Here is a 25067-nt window from a genome sequence, read left to right as displayed (position 1 = left end):
TTCTCTTCTCTCCTTTCTCATCTCTCTTTTCTCTCCTTTCTCTTCTCTCCTCTTTTCTCTCCTGTATCTTCTCTCCTTCCCTCTTCTGTCCTCTTTTCTCTCCTTTCTCTTCTCTCTCTCTTTTCTCCTTTGTCTCCTCTCCTTCTTTCTTCTGTCCTCTTTTCTCTCCTTTCTCTTCTCTCCCTCTCTTTTTTCCTTTGTTTCCTCTTTTTCCCTCCTTTCTCTTCTCTCCTCTTTTTTCTCCTTTCTCTTCTCTCCCTTTCTCCCTCTATTTTCTCTCCTTTCTCTTATCTCCTCTTTGCTCTCCCTTTACTTGGTCACTAGACAACAGAGGACTACTAAATATCCCCTACTCAATATTGCAGAGTTAGGAAGAAGGATTAAGTTTGGGGAGGGAGGGTAACAGAATCACCGTGTGAGAAAGCCACCCAAAGGGGCTTTAGAGGTGATCATCCTGAAGTGACTTGTCCAAAGTCCCCTACCCAGGCAGTTTCTCCTGGAGGCTGTCTGGTTTCCCCAATTTCACACTTGCTCCACCTTTGATTTCCCTGGATATTTGTGGCAATGCCAAGCAGAGACCCATTTCACAGACTCTCAGAGGTACGGTCTAACCCAATCCACATTGGAAGAATTGTCCTCTGCCGTGCCTGACAGGGGTGGGGAATCAACTACGTCCCAAGGCAGCCCACTTGACTTTGGCTTTTGTTATTAGGAAATTCTCCCTGCCATCAAGTCTACATCTGTCTCTGCAACTTCCACTGGGCCCAAGCCAGATACATCTAATCCCTCTTCCATATGAGAGCCCTTCAGAATACTTGGAGGATGGCTCTTCTAGCCCCCCTGAGTCTTTTCTTCTCTGGTTCCTTCACCTCATCCTTGACACACTCTTGATAGACTGTAAGCTAAAAGGTTTCCAAGCGCTTCCAGAGCACCGAAGGACCGAGGTAGACATTTGGAGGTGAGGAGAGCAGGAGAGCTCTGGTCCCCCTTCTTCAGTCCAGCCCCATCCTGTAGTCTTCGGGTCAGTTGCATGGACAGAGGGGACTTCTTTAGCAGATCTCCTGGTAGAAGGGTTGCAACACTGAATGCAGTTTTCCCAACCTTGTGTGACCAGATGTGACATCTCTGGTGCTGTGGTTAGTGATCCTTGCTCCTGGCCTCTGGTGGGTTTCCTTGCCTGACAAGGATCTTCAGGGCCATAGATACTTAGAACCCTGGCCATCAGGCCTGGAGGAGTTTAGTTTGTACAAAGGGTTAAAATTTCTCAGCATCTCAATGTAATTTTCCTTCATTTTCCAGTGGGCTTTGTACCAGTTCTGAAGGAATGAAAATAATTTTCCAGAATTATGTAACCAATTTGCAATCCTAATCTTCTCCACAGCAGCTTAATTATGCATATATAATCATATCCTCTTTGGAATGCTTGTGTGAGAACAATCCACAGAGGAACCTGAGCGGCTTCCCCGGGAGCGCAGACCCACCTCACCAGGCTCTGGGAGATGGATGCCATGTCATGCCTGCCGTGGCCTGCCATGACCTGCCGTGGCCTGCCGTGGCCAGGTGGCCATCGTGCAGTCATTCCGGGAGACTGCAGAACTGCCTTGCAGTAATGCAGAGATGGAGGCGGGCCCCACAGAAGGGGCAGGGTGCAAGTGAGGGACGCCTTCCCATCTCCCCAAAGCTCTCACTGCCTAGCCTGTCCACACAGTGCCTTCCTCACCTGCCAGGCCTCGTTTCTCTGGGCAAGATAGCAAAGGCCCAGAATAGGTCTCAAAAAGCTCTCCTTCTGTCAGCACAGAGGACTTGATCTGGGTGAATGGATGGGCTCAGCTCTGGGCAGTGATAGGGAAGAGAACCCGGGATCTGGAGTCAGAGGGCCTGGGCCCATACTCTGCCTGTGCTGCTCCCTAGCCCTGACATTTTAAAGAGTCATCCTTCTAAAGCTAGAAGGGACGATGGAGATCACCTTGGCCAGCCCATTTCCCCAGTGATCTTTGAATTACCACAGCTGAGGGCCTCTTCCCCATCTCGGTCCTTTTCTGCTGCTCTGGGCCACCTGCTCCTCCTGGATCCCTGGCCCTCTTTGGGTTCTCCTTCTCCCTAACTGCTTGGTCTCCATCTTTGCTAAAGGTTTGAGCTATAACAGGGCTGCATTATGGGTAGTTGTGAGACAGGTATGATATCAGGATGAGCGCTTGGGCCAATCCCTTCAAATCTTTGTTGTATTACTCCCCCCACATACACGCACACGCACACATTCCCCTCCTCTGCCCTTTTCCAGCTCCCGACCTGGCCTAAGTTCTAAGGTCTAGCCAGAACTAAGAAAAGGATTGTTTCCCAATCTTTGAATTTCTTGGCACTGTGACCGTATTTCATATCTCCATAAGTGAAGGCAAATGACCCCAAGCAAAGGACTTTGTCCATGTGTGGGGATGCTGTGAAAAGGGGCCCCTCAGGACAAGGACATGAGCCTCTCAGCCAGCTCTGAGTCACTACTGGGGCCTTCATCACCTGATGCAAGGAAAAATCACATAGCGACTGCCCCTCCCCCCCAGTCTAGACCAGTGACCTGGAGAAAGAAGGGAATTTGCCATTGCCCCTGGTACACCATCCCCTCATTGGAGAATAATGACTGAATGACCTCTCTTTGTTCAGACTTTGGGTTAAGTGTAGGATTCCCATAGCTTCCAGGGGATCCTTGCTTGGGCCTGGCTGAAGGAAACTCCCTCCTACTCTTGTGGCTAATGGATGACTGGCAGGTTTCTTCCACTTCCTATGGAGAGAGGAACCACTGGGGTGTTTATGGAACCTCTAAGGTATCTGTTGCCCTGTGTCACCAAGCAGACTTGAAATTCCCCACTGGGCATTGGATCTCACAAGACTCAGCATCTTGAATTCACATAAGGAAGGGTGGGGTGGAGAGAGGGTCTTTCATATAAGTTCAAGCATCCACATTGGCACCAGTGTGGGCCTTCCCTCCACTGAAGATGGCACCCCTGGCCGTGCCTCAGGAGGTGGTTTCACAGGGTGGTTAGGTGGAAAGCGCTTTGGAAACACACTCTAGAAATCCAAGGGCTATCAAAGATATGACAGTGCCTGCCTGCAGGGAGCTTACAGTCTTAATGGGTAATATGAGATATTAGCAAATAATAAAAATGATTCATATATTTACTTCAGTATTTTAAGGAACCCTATTTTTGTGATAGGGAGGCAGCATGATACAGTGGATAGAGGACCTGCCTTGGAGTCTAGTAGAAGACCTGAGTTCAAGTTCTCCTCTCAGACATGGTAGCTAGGAGGCCCTGAACAAGACATGTACCCCCTCAGGCAGCTAAGTTACAGGAGAACTAAGTTGCTGATCTGCCTCAGTGGCAGAAACTGTTATACCAGGAGTTCCTTACACAAATACAATCACAAGTTTAGACAGAAGCATATCAGACCTTCCAGTAGTACAGACGGCAGTTCCTCGGGACCTTCAGTGGGCAGTGGCATGAGTTGCTGTGACCAAATCTGTCCATATCAATGGTGAGGAGCCCCTCAGTGCTCAGGTGGGCTAGGCCAAGGCCCCTAAGCATTCCCAGGCCAATGGATGCCAATCTTTTCCAGCCTGGTGGGCCCTGCCAGAGCCTGTGCTTCCCCAGCAAAGCCTCCAAGAAGCCAGGGGGTCCTCTCCATGCTATAGAAGGGCCTCCAAGGGGCAGATAGTAGAGGGCTCTGGCCCAGTGACATGAATGTGTTTGCTCATAAATGAATTTCATAAAATATAAATGTAATCATAGCAAACATCAGAGTGGTGAGTAAATCCCTCAGAAGTTCCCATTATCTAGTGTGTATTTCTTTTTCGTTCACCCCCATTTATTAGCAGACAGTACAGGGAGACGAACATTTCCTTTCCAGCCCAAGTGGCAGAAGTTTAATGAGCTATGGTTTTTGTAATCTCCAGGCAGGTGAGTGATTTATGAGAAGAGTGATAGGGAGAAGGGCCCAGCAAGCAAAGAAGACAAACACATGTCTGTGAAGGGGAAGACGGCATGCATAGAGACAGGGTGTTGAGTGAGGTCAGCCTCCAATCTTTCCCACAGAAATTGGTCAGGTTTTCAGTGGGTGAGGTCACTTAGTCCAGCGCACAGTAGGTTACTAACAAAGAGATAGCTTTTTCTCCCCTATTATACTATACACACTCACATGCCTCACATACAAACATACATATACACATGCATACCACACATATATACACACCATAGTCACCACATATAGACACTACATATACAAATCACATATACTATATATATACATAGTACTTTTATTTATATATGTGTGTATATATACACCACATATACACCTATTACATACTCACATGCTACATATATATTTACCACACATACACAAGCACAATAAACACTCCACACATAATAAATAAAAAAACATTAACACACACCACATTCACAAACCACACATACACACACCTCACACTACATACATACAGAGCATACATAGCATACCACACATACACATACCAGAAACACATCCCACACCCCACATATACATATACCACAAGAATATACCTTGCAAATACCACAACACCCCACATATACATATACCACAAGAATATACCTTGCAAATACCACAACACCACACATATACATACACCACAAACATACACCACACTTAACACACACAACAAACAGCAATACACCACACCTATACATATCACAATGCACACCGATACATACCAATCATATGTACACATGACAATACTACACATAACACACAACATTTACACACAGTCATATACATAGCACATGTACAAACACATAACACATACACGACAGACATACAAACATATAACACACACCATATTCACAAACCATAATACACACCACAACTGTACATACTCCCACACACTCCACATATATACAACATACCACACAAATACAGCAGACACTACACATACCATTCACATACACCATAATACAAAAACACACTACATATACACACACCACATATACATACCACATACTATATATCACAATACACACCTACCACTTGTATATCCCACGTGTTCAACACTATAATACACATATGTACAACATACATGCCACATGCTATATAACATACACACCACACATATACACCCATGATGCTTATACATACCATAATACATATACACATACCACACTTGTACACATTTCCCACACATACCACCACACATAAAGATACCAGACGTAAAACACACAACACATACACATATACCACCATATCGACAAACAGCACACATCATATGTACATACACACACACACACACACACACACTCTGCTCTTCTTTTTGCCAGGTCTTTTAGGTGATCTAGGTGGGGCCAAATCTCCCCATCCCCTCTCCCTATCCTGACAGTACCAGAAGTGAGCCCAGATCTCCATGTGTCCATGACGAGAGCAGAGCCTCGTGGGACTGTGGGGGCTGCCCTGACACACCCTCAGTTGCCGAGGACCATCTCTTGTGAAGTCTGTGTCTTTACCTTCCCAAGTTCCTGGCACTATTGAAGCAATAATGCTTCATTGCTTCCCAAACTCTGTCATCTCATTAGTTGGGTATTCCTTCTTCAGAAGCAGACGACAGCCCCTTGATGCCTTAATAGATGGTTTCATGAGTCGCTGTGATCAAGAAACATCCTTACCTAGTGTGTGGCTTCCCCGTGATGAGCTTCTTTCTGCTGGGCTACGCTAGGCCTCTCAGTTTGCCGCCTTTCCATCCCGGGGTAGCTGTTACCCCAGGACTCTGCTGCCATGGCCTGTCCTGTGCCCCCAAGGCATGAGAGGAGCCTTTCAGTGGAGGCAGACAGATGCATAACAGGCCAGCCTAGACCTCAGCCCAGAGGCTCTGGTTCTCTCCACCTGTGGGTGCTGCTTCTGGGAAATAGTGGAAAGACCATCAGAGTTCTACCTTGACTCTGTCCCTAACTGACTGACTGCATGACCTCACCAATCCCTCTGTGCCTCCGTTTCTCTGATGTGTGTCAAATGATTCCAAACCATTCAGCATTGTGACAGTGGGAGGTAGGATGAGGAATGTTACCTACCAGTGCTTGCTTCCTGTCCCCACAGATCAGTGGGAGCCATAGGGAAACCGTTGGGCTAGCAGCATCACACGTTCTTCTTTGTCTCCCCCTTTTCTTGTAGATTTTGATCCAGCTCTTGGAATGATGACAGGAATACCACCGATCACACCCATGATGCCAGGTTTGGGGATCGTTCCACCACCAATTCCTCCTGATATGCCAGTGGCGAAGGAGATCATTCACTGCAAAAGCTGTACTCTTTTCCCACCAAACCCAAGTAAGGCTCTTCCCGCATAATTTCTCCTCATGTGTCTGGATGCTTGAGCAATGTTTCACTTTTCTAAAAGACCTTCCTAAGGCCTACCATAGTCTACCTGATAGTGCACAACCCGGAAGTTAGGTGAAACAATCTCCCATGGGGCAAGCGGGACTATCAGAACAATGACCAGATATCCACAAGATCTTCGGATACGGCTGGGGGCGCTTATAACCTTTTTTAGGGTTTAACCCATGCAATTATCTTCATGGCCTTAAACAGATGATAAGGAAAGCCATTTATTTGTCAACAGGGAAATAAGGGATACAGAGTGGTCAGTAAAACATTCCATTAGGTGTAGTCGCTCTTCCTTCTTGGAGTCAGTAACTAAGCATTTATTAAATGCCTTCTGTATGCCTGGTGTTTTGTGAAGTGCTAGAGACGCAAAAAGACGCAAGAGACGTTCTCTGCCCTCCAGGAGCTCACGGCGATGGAGGAGATGACGAGCAGACAAAGATGTACAAATGACAGGCCCTGCTCAGAACAGGGGTCCCAGCCCAATGCCAGCCCACCTCTTGAGACTGGGCACACTAAGTCTGGTCTGCACTTAGCTGATGCACATAAGAAAATACAGGGGCAGCTAGGTGACACAGTGGATAAAAGCACCGGCCTTGGATTCAGGAAGACCTGAGTTCAAATCCGGCCAAGGTAGGAAAACATTGGGAAGCAGGCATTAGTTGTTTGCTGACTGTGGGAGACCCCTGAAATTATCTGGTCATCATGGGAGCACCATGGGCTTGGTGCTGACAAGGAGCTGAGACCCGCTGGTCCAACCAACCCCCCTGCCTTTGACAGAGAAGGAAACTGAAGCTCAGGGAGGGGAAGGGACTTGCCCAATGTTACACAGCTAAGAAGGAGCAGAGCTGGGCTTTGAACCTGGGACTTCTCCAAATCCTAGGCCCACTCCATCATGCTAGCACTTTGTCTGAAGGTGAGAAGTTAGAATTCTTGCCTAGTTGTGGTCAAGGGAGAGATTAACCTTAATGGAAAACAGGGAGAGACCTTGGGGATCCTCTTGTCTAACCCCTCCATTTTACAGTTGGGGAAACTGAGGCCCTGAGCGCATGCTTCCTAAGTAAGTCACGTAGATCTGGAAGATACCTCGTCGGCCATCTAGGCTAGTGAGAAACTCGAGGCTCAGAGAGCAGGCATGCCTTGCTCCAAGTGACATAGGTAGTGAGCATCTGTCAGGTTTTGAACCCAGAGCCTTTGACTGGCAGTAAATCAAGGCTCCTCGGGGGGGGGGGAAGCCAGGGCTTCTGCTCCCAAATCCAGCATTTACTCCATCACCCCACGCTGTCTTCTGCACAAGGGATCAGAGGCTCAAAGAAGTTTGGGTAACTTGCCAAGGGTCTCACAGCAAGAACTATTTGAGGCAGGATTCTACCCCAGGTCTTTTTTATTTCAAATCCAGTGCTCCACCCCTGTCTTCTGCTGACTGCCATAGATAGGTTCATAGCATTTAGAGCCAGAAGAGACCCGAAAGGTCATATTGTCTGCTACCGTCATTTTACAGATAAGGAAACTGAGGCCAAGGGAGGAGAAATGACTTGCCTAAGGACACATAGGTAGTAAGCAGCCAGGGAAAGATTGGAACCCAAGCCCTAGGACTTCAGAATCAGGACATTTTCTACCATGTCACACTGCCCCCCTTTCCTTCCCCTTCTGCACCCTTTACTTTTCCCCTCTGGAAGCAAAGGGCTTGGATCAGCTGACCATTAAAGTCCCTTTTCAGTCTTAGACTGTCTAAGATCTCACTCTGCTTCACTGGGCCTCACTCCCCCTCCCCTACCCTATGATGTTTGATATACGCTTATTGAGTTCAATTGAATTGCCCCTAAGGATCCTGCCTGCTCTGCTACTTAGCAATCCCAAGGCTTTGTGGCATCGCTCGCTCTCTCTGGACATGTCCAGGCGTATGGAGAAAGTCATCTTCTTACCCCTCTGCCAGGCTGGCTCAATTAAAGAGAAAGTAGATAGAGTATTAATAAAGATTCCCCAGGCTTCTAATTTCTCTCAATCATTGGAGATTGCATTAAGCCACATCCAACCTCCCATTGATTATCTCAGGGACCATCTATCTTGGACTGGCTAATAAAATCATCTGAAAGACTTCTCAGCATGTAAGTCATAGCCGGCCTTCTGAGCGATCTCTGCAGCTCCTTTAAAAGCCATTGCTCGGGCAGCTAGGTGGCACAGTGGATAAAGCACTGGCCCTGGATTCAGGAGGACCTGAGTTCAAATGTGGCCTCAGACACTTGACACTTACTAGCTATGTGACCCTGGGCAAGTCACTTAACCCTCATTGCCCCGCAAAAACAAAACAAAACAAAGCCATTGTTCCCAGGCTTCCTAAAGCTCAGGGGCTGACTTTATCTATATCACTAACACTCGTGGACCCCACTCATCTTCTGAAGCGGGCTGCCAAGATACACCCAGACATGGCCACTACCCACACCCTCAGTAGTTTATCTGAGATCCTTTGCCAGCCCCAAGTGGTGACCGGAGCACCACAGGCCCTTACCTTGTTACTTGTCATCTATGTGACCCACCCTAGGGAAGTCACTTCCTACCCTGAGCCTCAATTTTCTTTTCTGATTAAAAAGAGGCAGTTGGGGGCAGCTAGGTGGCACAGTGAATAAAGCACCAGCCCTGGATTCAGGAGGACCTGAGTTCAAATCTGGCCTCAGACACTTGACACTTACTAGCTTTGTGACCTTGGGCAAGTCACTTAGCCCTCAATGCCCTGCAAAAAAACAAAACAAACAAACAAAAAAAGAGGCAGTTGATTCAGAGGTTCTTAATCTTTTCTGTGTCATGGACCCCTCTGTGGAATAAGTCGACCAATTATACCAAAGTACTTATCCAAATATCAAAAGTTCCAAGTTCAGTGACATCCCTCACCCCAGCCCTTGAAATCAGGTTAAGGATCTCCGGCCTAGATGATCCCCAAGAGCCTTTTGTTTGATTCAACTGGAATCCTAGGGTCCCCTCCCCACACCCACCTATAGTTCCATTCTTCAGAGATCATATATTAGTGGCTCTCCCTTTAAGGATCTGGGGTTACCCATTTCCAATTAGAGTGGAAACTCCCCAAGGGCAGGGACTGTCTTTTGCCTCTTTTCACATCCTCAGCACTTAGCAAAGGTCCTGGCACATTGTAGGCACTTACTAAGTGTTTATCAACCGACTGAATTCCCAGAGTGACTTTACAGGCTGACCTAAAGCTGATTGGGGCAGGACATTTCTGTTGTTAGAAAAGAGTGTTATAGGACAGCTAGGTGGTGCAGTGGATAGAGCACTGGCCCTGGATTCAGGAGGACCTGAATTCAAATCCAGCCTCAGACCCTTGACACTTACTAGTTGTGTGACCCTGGGCAAGTCACTTAACCCCAATTGCCTCACCAAAAAAAAATAGAAAAGAGTGTTATGTTTAGTTGAATTTAATTTAATTTAATAGATTACTCCAGTAAGGAAGGCCTGAAAATACCAAGGAAAGAATGCTCATAAATGTAAACGTCTTGCTCTAGTCCCTTCATCCCCTCCACCATCTAACTCTCCCTGGAGGCCATTTATGAGGGCCTGAGGCCACCTAGGAAAGGCCATTAAGTTGGGCATCCCTCTAGAGAATCCATCTCCCCCACCAGTAAATGTTCCACGTCTTCGAGTAAAGAAGGGCAGTAGGCCCCTGTGCTGTTGAATTGAGGAAGGCATTGTTTCTACTCTGTCATCTCCACTGCCTGGAACTCTCCGGACATCCTCAGGAGGGGCTCGGAAACACCTTGGCCTGGCCACTGGAATGGACAGGGATCTTGCCCCAGCATCACCTCTGCCATCAGTACCACCACGGAGGGAGCGTTGGAGATGTCCCCGGGGTTGCCGGTTGGGCCAGGGCACCTCTAGGCCATCTCCCCTGGCTCCCCAATGCTCTGCTGACACCATCTCAGAGGTTATAAGGTGGTTTGTGAAGGGTGTGAGGTGAGGGCGATGCTGCTGCCCTTTTACCCACTTCCCTGCCTGTAGTGCCTCTAAGGGGAGCCCAGGGAAGGCAGTTGGGGGGCTCTTTTGTGAGGGCCAACGTTACCATGCCAACCTTATGTTGACGTACCAACATTCCATGGCACAAGCAAGCAGCTTAGAATTCTGAGGTCAGTTCATTCTTGCTGCTCTGTTATTGGCTGAGCGAGGGCTACTCAAGCAAGGCCCCTCCCCTTCGGCTAGCCAGCCTCTCCCCCTCATCACTGATACCCCTATCCCTGTCATCCTCATCTGCTGACCTGGATGTAAACTACATGCCCTCAACAGTTTACAGAATTACTATTTCCAATAGTGAGAGTTCAAATACATGCAGCCACTTTAGGGGATCCATTATTTGCATTAACCAGGGCCTAGCTGTGTACCCACTTATTCCAGCCAAATCACTTCTGTTCCATCCCTCTTCTCCCCCGTGCAGTTTCAGTATCAACTCTGCTACTTCCTGCTTGATCTCCCTGGGCCTCAGTTTCCTCACCTGTAAAATGAAGTGGTTAGACTTGACTTCTAAGGCCCATGGTCCATTCCAGCTCTAAATGTATGATATCATTATTATTATTGTTGTTGTTGTTGTTATTGTTATTTTTAATAACAACAACATTTTTATAGTGCCTGCTATGTGTCAGGAGCAGCTAGGTAGTACAGAGGATACAGCACTGGGCCTGGAGTCAAAAGGACCTGAGTTCAAATGCAGCCTCAGACAATTAATAGCTCTGTGACCTTGGAAGAGTCACTTCACCCTTTTTGCCTCAGTTTCCTCATCTATAAAATGGGGACAATAATAGCACCTAGCTCTCAGGATTGTTGTGAGGATCAAATGAGAGAATATTTGTAAAGCACTTGGCAAACCTTCAAGTGGTAGACATGATTATTATCCTCATCCTCATCACCACTGTAACAGAAATAGGCCTCAATTTAGATTCCAGTCCAACTCAGAAGGCCCTGGTTTCCCACGTTGGCTCTGCTGTTTACTGGAGATGTGTCCCTGACAAAGTCACTTTCCCTTCCCTCAATTCAGTTTTCTCACCTAGCAGATGGGGTAGGCGGGTAGATTAGGTGATGGCTAGAATCCTTTCATGACTTGGGGCAGCACCTATATTGGCTGCCCTCAGCTTCCTCATTTCCAGAAAGGCCCAAGGTTTCATTGCCCCTTCACTTGAGACTCAAGCTCTTTCAAAATGCACAGCTGAGTCCTGGCAAGAGCTAAATGAAAAGATTGGATTACACAAAATCAACCCTTGCAGATCTAAAGCCTACGCCCAGAAAACCTAGTAACCCACACGCCTCTTCTTGATGAGCGACAATCAAGAATTTTGACTAGAAACACTCTGATAGCTGTAAACAGTGGCAGGGGAATCGGCAGCCTTGACAGCCACTGAATACTGCATGGGTGGGTAGAAGGTGCATTGTGAAGCAGAAAAATCATCTCCTAAGGCAGATTCCAAGTGACTCAGTTGGGCAAATTTCTCTCCCCAGACTTACCAATTTTCCCCAACAAGCTTGCTTTCTTCATTCATTTTTTTTTGTGGGGCAATGGGGGTTAAGTGACTTGCCCAGGGTCACACAGCTAGTAAGTGTCAAGTGTCTGGGGCCAGATTTGAACTCAGGTCCTCCTGAATCCAGGGCCGGTGCTTTATCCACTGCGCCACCTAGCCGCCTCCCATTCATTCTTTTAAGAGCCATTGATTAAATACCTACTGTGTGCCTGGCAACATGCCCAAGTCCAAGCAGATCCAGATGCTCTTTAATCCCTTCTCTTCCTTCAAAACCTAACTCAGGTGCCTCCTCCTCTCTGAAGCCTTCCCTGATACCCTCCTTGGAAAGCCATCTCTCTCTCTTCCCCTCCATATTTATTAGAGAATTTGGCATCTCCCCTTCCCTTCTCACATACCCCCCAAATAGCCTGGAATTTGGCTGAAAGAAGAACTTGGAAGAATTCCAAGTGCCAGGTTAAGCCCAGTGGAGTGAGTGAAGGCCCGATGTCCCCACTGCTGGTGGCACAGTGGATAGATAGAGCATAGACTTGGAGAATGGAAGTCCCGAGTTCAAATCCAGCTGCAGATATTTCTTAGCTGTGTGACCCTGAGAAAGTCACCTAACTTCTGTTTGACTCAGTTTGCTCATCTGTAAAGTAGGGACAATAATAGCACCTACTTCCTAGGGTTGTTGAGAGGATCAAATGAGAGAATATTGGCATAGTGCCAGGCACACAATAGGTGCTTTACGAATGCTTATCTCTTTCCCCTTCCCTTCTCACTTTTTAGTCTCTTTTTTTTTTTTGCAGGGTAATGAGTGTTAAGTGACTTGCCCAGGGTCACACAGCTAGTTAAGTGTCAGGTGTCTGAGGCCGGATTTGAACTCAGGGAGTCCGGAATCCAGGGCCAGTGCTTTATCCACTGCACCACCTAGCTGCCCCTTTTTAGTCTCTTTTTGCTACACAACAACAGGGGTGGGAGGAGTGAATTCTGGGCACAGGGAGCAGCATGAGCAAATGGTCAGAGGTACCATGGACAGCAAGTGAAAGAGTTTGGCTAGAGCACAAAGGGCCCAATAGATTGTGGAGCGTGGGACTTTTTTCAGCAGGCATGATGGAAATGTTTGACCAGAGATGGTCAAGCTGTAGGGTTGGCCATAGATAGGGGCAGGCAGGATCATGGGAGGTAAACAAGGACGTTTTCATGCTTCAGTTGGTTTGGAAAGCAAAACAGATGAAATAACAGCAAGAGGATTTAGAGCGAGAAGGAACATGTGATGGACCGGAGAAATGACTTGGCCAAGTTCACACACCCATTAAGGAGTAGAAAAAGGCCCAGGATTCGTCTGCTAATTCACACTCAGAAGCTTTTTGATGATGATGATAGGATTGCAGAATTTCAATGGAAGGGCTCTTAGATATCATCTAGGCCGATACGCTCATTTTACAGGTGAAGAAACTGAGGCCATTGAGGTGAAGTGACTTGCCCAAAGTCACACGGGTAGGGAAAAATGAAAGACTCAGATCTCCTCGGTCCTTGAACATCCATTTTCATTTTGCTTTCTCCTTTCTGTTTAGATCTTCCGCCACCTGCAACCCGGGAAAGACCCCCAGGATGCAAGACAGTCTTTGTAGGAGGTCTGCCAGAGAACGGAACAGAACAGATCATCATGGAGGTATTCGAACAATGTGGGGACATCATCGCCATCCGCAAAAGCAAGAAGAATTTCTGCCACATCCGCTTCTCTGAGGAGTTCATGGTGGACAAAGCCCTCTATCTCTCTGGTAGGTGTTCCCTGGTCAGAGAGTATGGGAGAGCATGCTCTGGGGTGGGGGGGGAGTGCAGGGATGGTTTGTGGGAAGTTTTCCCACATCTTCTCCTCCAGGGATTCTTGTTGGCCTGGCCAGCCCCTTCCCCTCTGCTCGCGTGTTCTTTATCTACGACTCACCAAGCCCTGCTGACATCTGGGAGATTTGGATCAGAGGCAGCGTGATAGAGCAGAAATGGCACTGGATTTTGAATCAGAAGAACTTGAGTTCAAATCCCAGCTCTGCCACTTGGGCAAATCCATTCCCCTCCCTGAGCCTCAGTTTCTTCTCCTGGAAATTGAGGGGATTGGACTAGATCTAGGCCTCTGAGGTAGTTGGGAGGACCTGAATTCAAATCTCACCTCAGACACAAGCACAGGCCAAACATCCACTCTTTGGGGCTTTTGTGCTGGGGATACCTGTTGAGGTACAGGGTGGCCCCTTACTGCCCCTGTGAGCCTTTCCATGGAGCTGCTCTGACCACTGCGGCCTTCTAGCGAAGAGCCAAAACTCCTTTGGCAGTCCTGTTGATATCAGTCTGAGGAGGCCGAAGGAACTGTAGCTGCGTGGGAGTTAGCGAAAGGCAGTGCGACACAGTGAAACGAAGGTAGGCCTTGTGATCAGGAGGCCTGGCTTTGAATCCTGACTCTGCCATCAGTTCGTCGTGTGGCCTCGGAAGCAGTCCTGAGGCTCAGTTTTCTCAATGGTGCCATCCATACTCCTTTACAAACTTGAAAGCACCAGAGGAGCTGGTTCCTTTTTTTTTTGCGGGGCAATGAGGGTTAAGTGACTCGCCCAGGGTCACACAGCTAGTAAGTGTCTGAGGCCGGATTTGAACTCAGGTCCTCCTGAATCCAGGGCCAGTGCTTTATCCACTGTGCCACCTAGCTGCCCCTGAGCCAGTTCCTTTTTGCGCTGGTGCTTGCTCTGCTCTCTGCAGATCCTGCTAGGTGGGTACCAGTTCTAGACCAAGCTGTTTTACCCCCTCCTCTCTCTGGCATCAGGATACCGCATCCGCTTGGGCTCCAGCACTGACAAGAAAGATACCGGCCGCCTCCACGTGGATTTTGCCCAGGCCCGGGATGACTTGTATGAATGGGAGTGTAAACAACGCATGCTGGCCAGGGAGGAGCGCCACCGCCGCCGCTTGGAAGAGGAGCGCTTCCGTCCTCCATCTCCCCCTCCTGTTGTTCATTATTCAGACCACGAATGCAGCATTGTGGCTGAGAAGCTGAAAGGTAAAGGCTCTTCTTAAGTGTGGGTGTCTTCCTTTTGAGTAAAGAACCTGACTTGAAAGACCCAATCACACTCATTTTCCTGCTGAGTAAATGGGCTCATGTCACTCTTTGGCTCCCACATCTGCAGTGGCTCCCTATTTCTTCCTGAGTTCCATTCAGGCTCCTCTGCCTGACATACAAGGCCCTCCACAACCTGGCACCAGCCTGCCTTTCCATTTCAATCTCCTTTTAGTGTATGCCACATCCTGTAACGCTGGATAACACTTTGTTATTAATGTTATGAATTAAAATCCATTACTTTGTTAACACTTTGTTGTTAATGATGGAGATGATAATGATGGCCAATGGGTGTGGGCCTCTAGAGTTCCTAAAGCACTCTCTTTCCCCCAGGCATGTTCTGGGTCCTCACTCACTGCTCTTTTCCCATTACTACGATGGCTCTCCCCCCCCCCCCGCCCCCAACTCTTTGCCTCTTCAAGTCTTACTCATCCCTGAGTTCATAGTAAGTTTTTCCTGGAGGGATCACCTGGTATAATGGGTACAAAGCTGACTTTTAAGCCAGGAAGCCCCAGGTTGAAGCCCTGCCTCTGATACATCCTGCCAGTGTGACCCTTGTTGAGTCACTTAACTCCTCAGCATTCTAGGCAGACCTTGAAGACTATAGATTATGGAGAAGGTGCTGACCTGTCTTAGTAATGGGACTTTCCTCTTGATCTGAGAGCTCCCTACACCACTGAAATCCCAGGTCTGGTCCCTATCACTTAAAACCCAACTATGAAAGGCTTCCCTGATGCCTTCTGATGTTTTCGGGGTTTTGGGGTAGCAATCTGAGTGAAGTGACTTGCCCAGGGTCACACAGCTAGTAAGAATCTGGGGTCAGATTGGAACTCAGGTCCTCCTGACTCCAGGGATGGTGCTCTATCCACTGTAGTGCTCCCCAGCTGCCCCTATCCTTTCCAATGTTAAGAATGAGTTTCCAGGGGCAGCTAGGTGGCACCTGGATAAAGTACCAGCCCTGGATTCAGGAGGACCTGAGTTCAAATCCAGCCTCAGACACTTGACACTTACTAGCTGTGTGACCCTGGGCAAGTCACTTAAGCTTCATTGCCCCACAAAAAACAAAGAAAAAAGAATGAATTTCCTCCTCCAGCCTACTACTTGCTAGGTGTGTCACCTTGGACAAGTCACACTTTGATCCCCAGTTTCCTCATCTGCAAAATGATGGGGCTGGGCTAGGTGCTATTGAGGGTCCTTTCCAGCTCCATAGCCTATAATGGACTTAGCTCTGGTATTGCTTTGTTCATGCCCTCTCTAATATAGCTAACATTTGTATAGCCCTTCCTATGTGCCAGGCAGTGTGCTAGGCACTGTACCAATATTATCTCATTTGATGCTCACAACAACTCTGGGAGGTAGGTGCTGTTATTATCCCCATTTTTATAGATGAGAAAACAGGCAAACAGAAGTAAGTGACTTGCCCAGGGTCATACAGCTGGTAAGTGTCTCAGGCCAGATCTGAACTCAGGTCTTCCTGATTCTAGGCCCAGTACTCTATGCACTGTGCCACCTAGCTGCCTACTTATCAAGAACTATTATATATATATGCACACACATATGTATGTATGTATATGTATATGGAAAGAGAGAGCAAGAGAGAGCTATTTATGTATGCAGGACAGATAGGTGGCGCCTTAGTGCATAGAGCACTAGGCTTGGAGTCAGGAAGACTTCTCTTTCTCAATCCAGATCTGACCTCAGACACTTCCTGCCTGTGTGACCCTAGGCAAGTCACTTCCTTCTGTTTGCCTCAGTTCCTCATCTGTCACACGAGGTGGAAAAGGAAATGGAAAACCACTCCAGTGTCTCTGCAGAGGAAACCCCAAAGGGAGAGGTGTTATGGGGTAAAGTAGTTCACATAAAAGAAACAAGAAAAAGCTTATGGAGTGGAGGGGAGATAAGGAAGGAGCAGGGGAGTGAGTGAGCCTTACTTTCATCAGAATTGGCTCAAAGAGGGAATAATACACACACTCGAGTGGATATAGTAATATATTGTGCTCTGAGGGAAAGTGGGAGGGGAAGGGGATAAGGGGGGAGAGGGGAAGGAAGGGAGGGCAGATTGGGGGAGGGGGCAATAAAAAGCAAAACACTTTCCAGAAGGGATAGGGAGAAAGAAGATAGAAAACAGAATAAATATCAAGGGGAGGGAATAGGATAGAGGGTAATACAGTTAGCAATAGTAAATGTGAAAAAAATAAGCAGGATGCTATCGATAAGAAGGACTTATGAAAAATGCAGTCCATCTACAGAGAAAGAACTGATGGCATCTGAACACAGAATGAAGTATCATTTTATTTGTTAGTTCCTCTTTTTAAAGTTATTTTGTCTATTTTCTCACACAACCTGACTGATGTGAAGAGGTATTGCGTGACTGCACATGTATAACTTATTTTGAATTGCTTGAATTCTTAAGGGGTGGGGGGGCTGGGGAGGAAGGAAGAAAATTTGGAACACAAAAATTTTTTAAAATGTGAAAAAATTGTTTTTTTACATGTAACTTGGGGGAAATTCTAAATAAATAATTTTTTAAGTGAGGCAATTGGGGTTAAGTGACTTGCCCAGGGTCACACAGCTAGTAAGTGTTAAGTGTCTGAGGCCAGATTTGAACTCAGGTACTCCTGACTTCAGGGCTGGTGCTCTATCCACTGCGCCACCTAGCTGCCCCTAATAAATAAATTTTTTAAAAAGAAAACCCCAAATAGGGTCACAGGCACTATTGAACATGGCTGAACAACCAAAATCCATAGGGCAGAGACCCTGTCTTATCTAAATTGTATTTTTCCTCCAACACCAAGCCCACTGTGTTCTGCACACAGTGGGCACCAAATGAATGCTTTTCTTACATAAATGAGTAAGTTCCTTGTCCTCCCTGCAAGGGACAGGCCCTTCCCATGCTGGAGACTTGTGACTTGGTTTATTCCCAATAGATTATAGCCTGTAACTTGAGGAGCAGCCATGGATGTGGAGTCAGAAGGCCTGGATTCAAATCTTAGTTGTGTGGGAGTGAGGTCAAGTGTCTTTCCTTCTCTCAACCTTAGTATCTTTGTGTGTAAAGCAAAGGTTTGGGGGCAGATGAATTCAGAGGTCCCTTCTAGCTCTAGACCCTCTGATCCCCCCTCTATGCCTCTCTCTCAGGTCCTCTACTGCCCCCATGTCAGGTATGTCCCTCAGGGAGGAAGAGGAGCTGGTTTCATACCCCCCCCTCTCTAGTAAAGTTTAGCTGTGACCTATGACCAGTAGCTGCCTCCTTCCAAAGGCCTGCCCTATTCCCTCCACACCAGCTAGAAATAGGAGTACCTGTGGCCCCCCCAAAATGGCTTCCTCCTCTCTCCAGAGCATGGGGACAGTAGAGAGATGCCCAGTAGGTGCCAGGCTATCTTGCCTACAGTGTCCAAGGAGACGTGACCTCCTCGGTGTCATTGGAAAGAGTGTAGGCCTTGCCCCTACCTAACTAGTCAGACACTTTGACAACTCTGGGCCTCACTTTTCTCCTCTGTGAAATAGGCATAGTAATACTTGAGCTACCTCCCTCTCAAAGTGGTTATAAGGAAGCCCTTCTTTTTTTTTTCTTTTTTTTTTTTCCGGAGGAGCAATGAGGGTTAAGTGACTTGCCCAGGGTCACACAGCTAGTAAGTGTCAAGTGTCTAAGGCCACATTTGAACTCAGGTCGTCCTGAATCCAGGGTCAGTGCTTTTTCCACTGCCCCACCTAGCTGCCCCCAGGAAAGCACTTCTGAAATGTGAAGGCACCAGAGAAATGTGAGCTGCTTCTTATAGGCCTTCAAGCAGAAGCAGAGAATCCTAGACTTTTAAATATAAAGAAGAACCTATGGGGGCAGCTAGGTGGTGCAGTGGATAGAGCACTGGCCCTGGATTCAGGAGGACCTGAGTTCAAATCCGGCCTCAGACACTTGACACTTACTAGTTGTGTGACCCTGGGCAAGTCACTTAACCCCCATTGCCCCACTTAAAAAAAACAAGAACCTATGTATCAGGGCCCAGTTCTTTAGGTCTGTGTTCACTCTCCAGCTGTATGAAATCAGAACGTTGTTTTTCCTTTTCAAATTTGAATGATTAATGGAATCTGCATCTATGCAGGTCAAGTGCTGGGCTTCATGCCTGGAGCTTCATCAATGGGTGGCAATGGACGGGCTCTTCACCAGAAGGATGGCCTGCCCACGGGGTGATGCACTGTTTTCTCAGCCATGGCCGCTCATTAAAACCATCTGCCAAGACCCAGAGGGGTTGTAATCTACGTCAGGGAGGACGGCGTCCACACCAAGATGTCGTCAGTCCTGGGCCATATTGATATGCACCAAATCACAGGATTATAGGGTTGAGAAGTTCCCTGCTAACCAGTGTATGGATTATGCCCAAAGAGAGCCACACTAGGAAAAGTGTAAGACTTAAGTGTTAGGAAAGAGTTTGTCAAAAGAAAGTATAATGGCCAGAGAACTGATCTTTGAGCTGGGAAGGCCCAACTCAAGGTCCCTTCTGCAATAAATATCACACTGGGGCCATATGACCCTGTTCAAATCACCTGACCTCTCATTACTCCCAAAGACTATAAGCTGCCCACCTGTACTGATGGCTAGAGTTTTCTCATCCAGGAGTTAAGTCCAGTCCCTATTCCTGTCACTTAAAAAGAAGAAATGACCCTTCCTCTAGCAACCCTTGGGAGGGGGAGGAGGAGGCAGAACCCCTGCTAAGTTGTCCCCAGAACTTGCCCTGGAGGTCTTTCTCTGTGTTGGGGAAACGGACAGGTTAGGACCTGACCAACTGGGATAACTCAAAACATTCTCCCTTTTCCTCAGATGATTCCAAATTCTCCGAGGCAGTGCAGACACTGCTGACCTGGATAGAGCGTGGCGAGGTGAACCGGCGAAGCGCCAACAACTTCTACTCCATGATCCAGTCGGCCAATAGCCACATCCGCCGCTTGGTCAATGAGAAGGCAGCTCATGAGAAGGGGATGGAGGAAGCCAAGGAGAAGTTCAAGCAGGCCCTGGCAGGGATCCTGGTCCAATGTGAGTCATGCTCTGGGGGCGGACGGGGGAGGGAACAGTGTTCCATCACTCATCTCTCTGAGTTGGCACAGAAACAATGTGCGTTCAGAGATCGTGAGCCAGCTCACGCTAATTCCTTCCTGGTTGATTCATTCCATTAGTTGCGCAAGACAATTGAATCAGTTAGTTCCTCAGGTAATGGTGTCAATTCCCCAAGTGTAAAAGTAAGATCATCCCCTGAATGGAGTCTCTGTGGTGCGTCCACCTCAGCTCCTTGGGGGCCCTGAGGACCACGACACTGCCCATCTCTGTGCCATACTTGAGGTCAGTTGACAACCACTGGAGGCCACGGGGGGGGGGGGAGTTCTGAATTTGGTCGCCAAGGACAAGAGAGGACCTCAGCCTTTGAAGTCATTATCTTCTAATGGGTTTGCAAGAACTCCTTTAGTGACCTTGGACAAAGTGGGTGATTGAGTGGGATGCTTCTGCTTTTGACCCTCAGCTTCTTTCCCTTGACCTCCTCTGTGGAGCAAGGGAAACACTTCTGGGGAGGAGATGGGATGGCCCTTTGTACAGAGAAACAGAGCTCTAAAATCTGGCCCAGCCCCAAGGTCTCACGTGAGGCCTGAATTCCAATGTATTGTTTCTAAGGGATATTTGTGAGCTCTCTCACATCCTTTGATGCTCAGCATAGCATGGAAAGGCCTGGGTTTTACTGGGTTCTTACCAGGCTAGAAAGGCTTTGAATGTCAAGCCAGTAATGGCCTGAGTCCCAGTCAGGCTCAGTGGGGAGAAGGCCTCAGCACCAGGCTGCCCACCAATTTTTCAGCTACAACAGCTGGTGAGGACCATTTCCTAAAATGTAACAGGGTCACCATCTGCCTGAGTGGAAGGAGTCCTCACACCAATAAAATCCTGTCTCCTTGAAGAAATGAAACATTTGTTAACAGTTCTGGATGGAGGTACGGGTCCAGGCTTTTCAGGGAGGGATCCCATTCCCATTGAGACGCTTAGAGAGAGTTTAGGTGTTTTTATTTTCTTTTTGCAGGGCAATGAGGGTTAAATGACTTGCTCAGGGTCACACAGTAAGTGTCAAGTGTCTGAGGTCAGATTTGAACTCAAGTCCTCCTGAATCCAGGGCTGGAGCTTTATCCACTGCGCCACCTAGCTGTCCCTGGGTTTGGGTGTTTTTAAATGCACGTGCTTCCCTTTGCCCTAGCATCATCTGCCTCCTGCAGCAGGTGTCATTGGGCTGACTGTGGGTTTCCTGTTGTCTATTTTTTTTTTAGTGAGGCAATTGGGGTTAAGTGACTTGCCTAGGGTCACACAGCTAGTAAGTGTTAAGTGTCTGAGGCTGGATTTGAACTCAGGTACTCCTGACTCCAGGGCCGGCGCTCTATCCACTGTGCCATCTAGCTGCCCCTGTTGTCTATTTTTAATCTGGTCACAAATGTGGGTGAGGACTCCAGAAATCTCCAAGCCCACAGAGAAAGGAAGCAGTAAGAGAAAGCACTCAATCAACTCATCAGTCAGACAACAAGCATTCATTAAGTGCCATCAGGATAAGTGGATGACAGAGGTCTATAGGTTGCCCCACCATGGCCAGTGGTTTACTTATTGTGGACACACCAGTGGCTGAGGATGAGCAAGCCAAAGGGTTGGCCCCATTTCCCCAGACACCCTTTGATGAGTCTTAGAAAATATTCCCAAGCTGTACTTTGGCAGCGTTCTTCCTGACAAACTGGCTCACCATCTCAGCCAGCCTTTTGAAAAAGGCCTGGAATCAAACCCCTCTGTTTTGGAAGGTGGGGGTAGTGGAGGAGAGCTGGGATTTGGGGTATAGTGCATTAAATAGCAGAGGAAGCACCCAACTGTACTTAGAAGAACCATTGTGGCCAATTGGCCATGGAGGAAGGAATCTCTCTGTATCTCTCTGTTTTGATCTCTCTCTCCCTCCCTCCCTCCTGTCTCTCTCCCTTCTCTCCTCCTCTCCCTCCCCTCCCATCCCTTCTTTTTTCTTCTCATCTCTCCTCTCCTCTCTTCTCCTCTCCTCTCCTCTCCTCTCTTCTCTTCTCTTCTCTTCTCTCTCATCTCATGGCTCACTACAGCAAACCTTTCTACTTTAGATGAGACAAAAAGAGAAAAGAAAGCCAAGAACAAGAAAAGATGACTTCCCTAAAAGCCCTGGGTTCTACTCCTGGCTTTGTCACCTTGGACAAGTCCCTTTTCCCATCTGGGCCTCAGTTTCTTCCCCTGAAGGAGTTTACTTCAGTTCCCCAGATGTTTGTCAGGCATCATGATGATGCCAAGCCTCCCCTTGAGGTTGACCCATTAGCTTTAAGGCCTGTTGTAGCTCCAAAGCTAATGAGCCCTACAAAAAAAAAATAAAAGCTAATGAGCCCCAACTAAATGGTCCTTCCCTTCAAGCTGCCACAGATCCCACCAACAATCTGGCTTTCCTCAAGAACTTTCAGTCTTTTCACACATTCTCTTCACAGTACCCCTGTGAGCTAGGCAGTTTGAGGGCTACTCTCCCCATTTTTGTGGGGCAATGAGGGTTAAGTGACTTAACCAGGGTCACCCAGCTACTAAGTATCAAGTGTCTGAGGCCAGATTTCAACTCAGGTCCTCCTGAATCCAGGGCTGGTGCTTTATCCACTGTGCCACCTAGCTGCCCCCTGCCCATTTTACAAATAAGGAAACTGAGGCTCACTGAGGGAAAGAGACTCATCCAACGTCACACCACTCTATCATCTGCACATAGTCCACTCTACTACAGTGACATCAGGTTCCCTTTCCTCCAGTTGGTCCCCTTTTCTGAGGTCTCCTTTGTTGAACCCAGTAGACTAGGGGAGGCTGGCAAAGGGGGCCAACCAGCAAGCCATCTGCCTGATTCCTCCTCTCCCTCCTTTGCTCCTCTCTGCTGCCCTTTCCGGATGATGTTCTGGCCCGGTGCGACCCCCTGGCTCACCCTACAGTTGAACAGATAGTGGCTGTTTACCACTCGGCCTCCAAGCAAAAAGCGTGGGATCATTTCACCAAAGCCCAGCGGAAGAACATCAGCGTGTGGTGCAAGCAAGCCGAGGTTGGTAACTCTTTTTCTTCTGTTTAGCCCCCAGCCCAGGGACAGTCTCTTTCCTTAACAGCTGATGGATCGGGAAGTTTGCTGGGAGTTAAGCAGTGGCCTGCTGCCACTCTCACAACAAGGCCCTAATGAAATGCCATAGGAGATTACTTTCAACTTGTCCCCATGCTCCAACTTCTCAGCACTCAAAAGGTCCTAAATGCACTTGACTTGTCTCGCGTCCATTCCACTGCACAGAAAGCTTGGTGGTGGGAACAGGGCTGGGATCGTGCTTGCAGAGTCAACCTGTCTCTGAGCCAGTGAGGCCTGTGTGATAATGAATAAGTACCCTGTGATTGATAGCAGTGGTAATGAATACCCTGGGCTTAATTAGATTGGGCCTTGATATAGTGGAAAGATCACTCGATTTAGAGTCAGGAAATCTGGGCTCCAATCCTGTCTCTGCCACTGACAAGCCGTGTGTCCTTGGGCAGGTCATTTTAATCTAGGAAAAACATTGACGAAGTAGAGAGTCTCCAGAGAAGAGCAACCAGGATGATAACTGGCCTGAAGTCCATGTGCTAGGAGGAAAGGTTGAAGAAATGGAGGGGGGGAGGCCTTTGGCCTGGAGAAGAGAAGCCTCCAAGGGCTCACATAGAGGAGAGATTAGGTTTTGTTCTGTTTGGCCCCAAAGGGCAGAACCAGGAACAGTAGGGTGGGGAGAGAAGTTGTAGAGAGGCCAATTTCAACTTGGTTGGTTGGTTTGGTTGTTTGTTTTTGTGGGGCAATGAGAGTTAAGTGACTTGCCTAGGGTCACACAGCTAGTAAGTGTCAAGTGTCTGAGGTCAGATTTGAATTCAGGTCCTCCTGAATCCAGGGCCAGTGCTTTATCCAGTGCAGTGCCACCTAGCTGCCCCCTAGCTTCCTTTGAGACTCAGTTCAAGGGCCATCTTCTGCAGGAGGTTTCCCTCATCCCCCCCCCCAGTTTCCTCACCTGCTAAGGATACCTTCCACCTATTCTGGATACATCTTGAATTCCCTGATTTATTCAGCAGGATTTACTCAAAATGTCACAAATCTAGGATCTGGGAGCCCTGACATAGTCATCTGTTGGCCATTACCATCTTAATGGCGTGTCATTGGCCCCCTTTAAAGGCAAGAGTTTTTAGGCTCAGAGATGGAAAAGACATGTCCAGGGTAACACAGCTAGGAAGTGTTTGGACCAAAACTTGCACCCAGGTCTCCTGACTCCACATCCGGCACTCTTCCTTCCATACCATGTGATCTTACATAAGCCTTTATGAGACCTCAGTTTCCCAATCTGCAAAGTGGTTGGAGTATTAAGCATTTGCCTACATGTTCCCAGGTTCCTCTCCCAGTAGCATGAATGAGCTACACATGTCCTCCCACTCTCAAAAAGTGAAACTGTTTCCTCTTGCCAGCTGCTTTAGAAGAACATTCTGGTACAAGGCATCCTTTAAGTAGAGGTAAAGGAAGTGGCTAGTGCATTTCTAGTCCATGGGACTCTAGTTTAAACTACTTTGCAATTACATAAGCTGCAACTGATTTTAAAAAAGCCTGATATCCAGTTGTGGCCATAAATGTGTAATTTCCCAAGAGATAATGGACAAAAAATTTTCAAAAGAAGAATTGCAAACTATAAGTGGTCATATGAAAACATGCTCCAAGTTACTAGGAAGAGAAAGGCAAATGAATCAGCTCATATAATTTCACCTCGCACCCTACAAATTGGCAAAGATGACCAAAAGCTGGAAATGGTCAGTGCCGGAGGGACTGGGGCAAGCTAGACACTCTAATACGCTGTTGGTGGAACTGCCAATTAGCCTAGCCATTCTGGAAAACAATTTGGAATTATGCAAGAAAAGTGACTTTGTATCTTTTGACCCAATGAACCCACTATTCAGACATATATCTTCAGTAAGTCAAAGAAAGAAAGAAAGCTCAAGTATGTGTCAAAATAGTCATAGCAGTCCTCTTTGCAATAGTGAAAAACTG

General features: G+C 47.7%; 1 protein-coding gene across 4 annotated transcripts in view; it reads left to right on the top strand.

Moving 5' to 3' along the window:
• The window catches only part of ENOX2 (ecto-NOX disulfide-thiol exchanger 2), a 300146-nt gene that overhangs the window by 235913 nt on the left and 39166 nt on the right, over nt 1–25067 (top strand). For all 4 annotated transcript variants that reach the window (XM_043974193.1, XM_043974192.1, XM_043974195.1 and 1 more), the window contains 5 exons: nt 6178–6333; nt 13457–13663; nt 14692–14925; nt 19796–20008; nt 22966–23072. In XM_043974193.1, coding sequence (XP_043830128.1) covers nt 6178–6333; nt 13457–13663; nt 14692–14925; nt 19796–20008; nt 22966–23072 — 917 coding nt within the window. The remainder of the gene's footprint in view (nt 1–6177; nt 6334–13456; nt 13664–14691; nt 14926–19795; nt 20009–22965; nt 23073–25067) is intronic.

Source organism: Dromiciops gliroides, chromosome X (assembly GCF_019393635.1).
Source record: "Dromiciops gliroides isolate mDroGli1 chromosome X, mDroGli1.pri, whole genome shotgun sequence".
Taxonomy (NCBI): domain Eukaryota; kingdom Metazoa; phylum Chordata; class Mammalia; order Microbiotheria; family Microbiotheriidae; genus Dromiciops; species Dromiciops gliroides.
The sequence above is the reverse complement of the archived record's forward strand: the minus strand, read 5'-3'. Positions and strand labels throughout refer to the sequence as shown.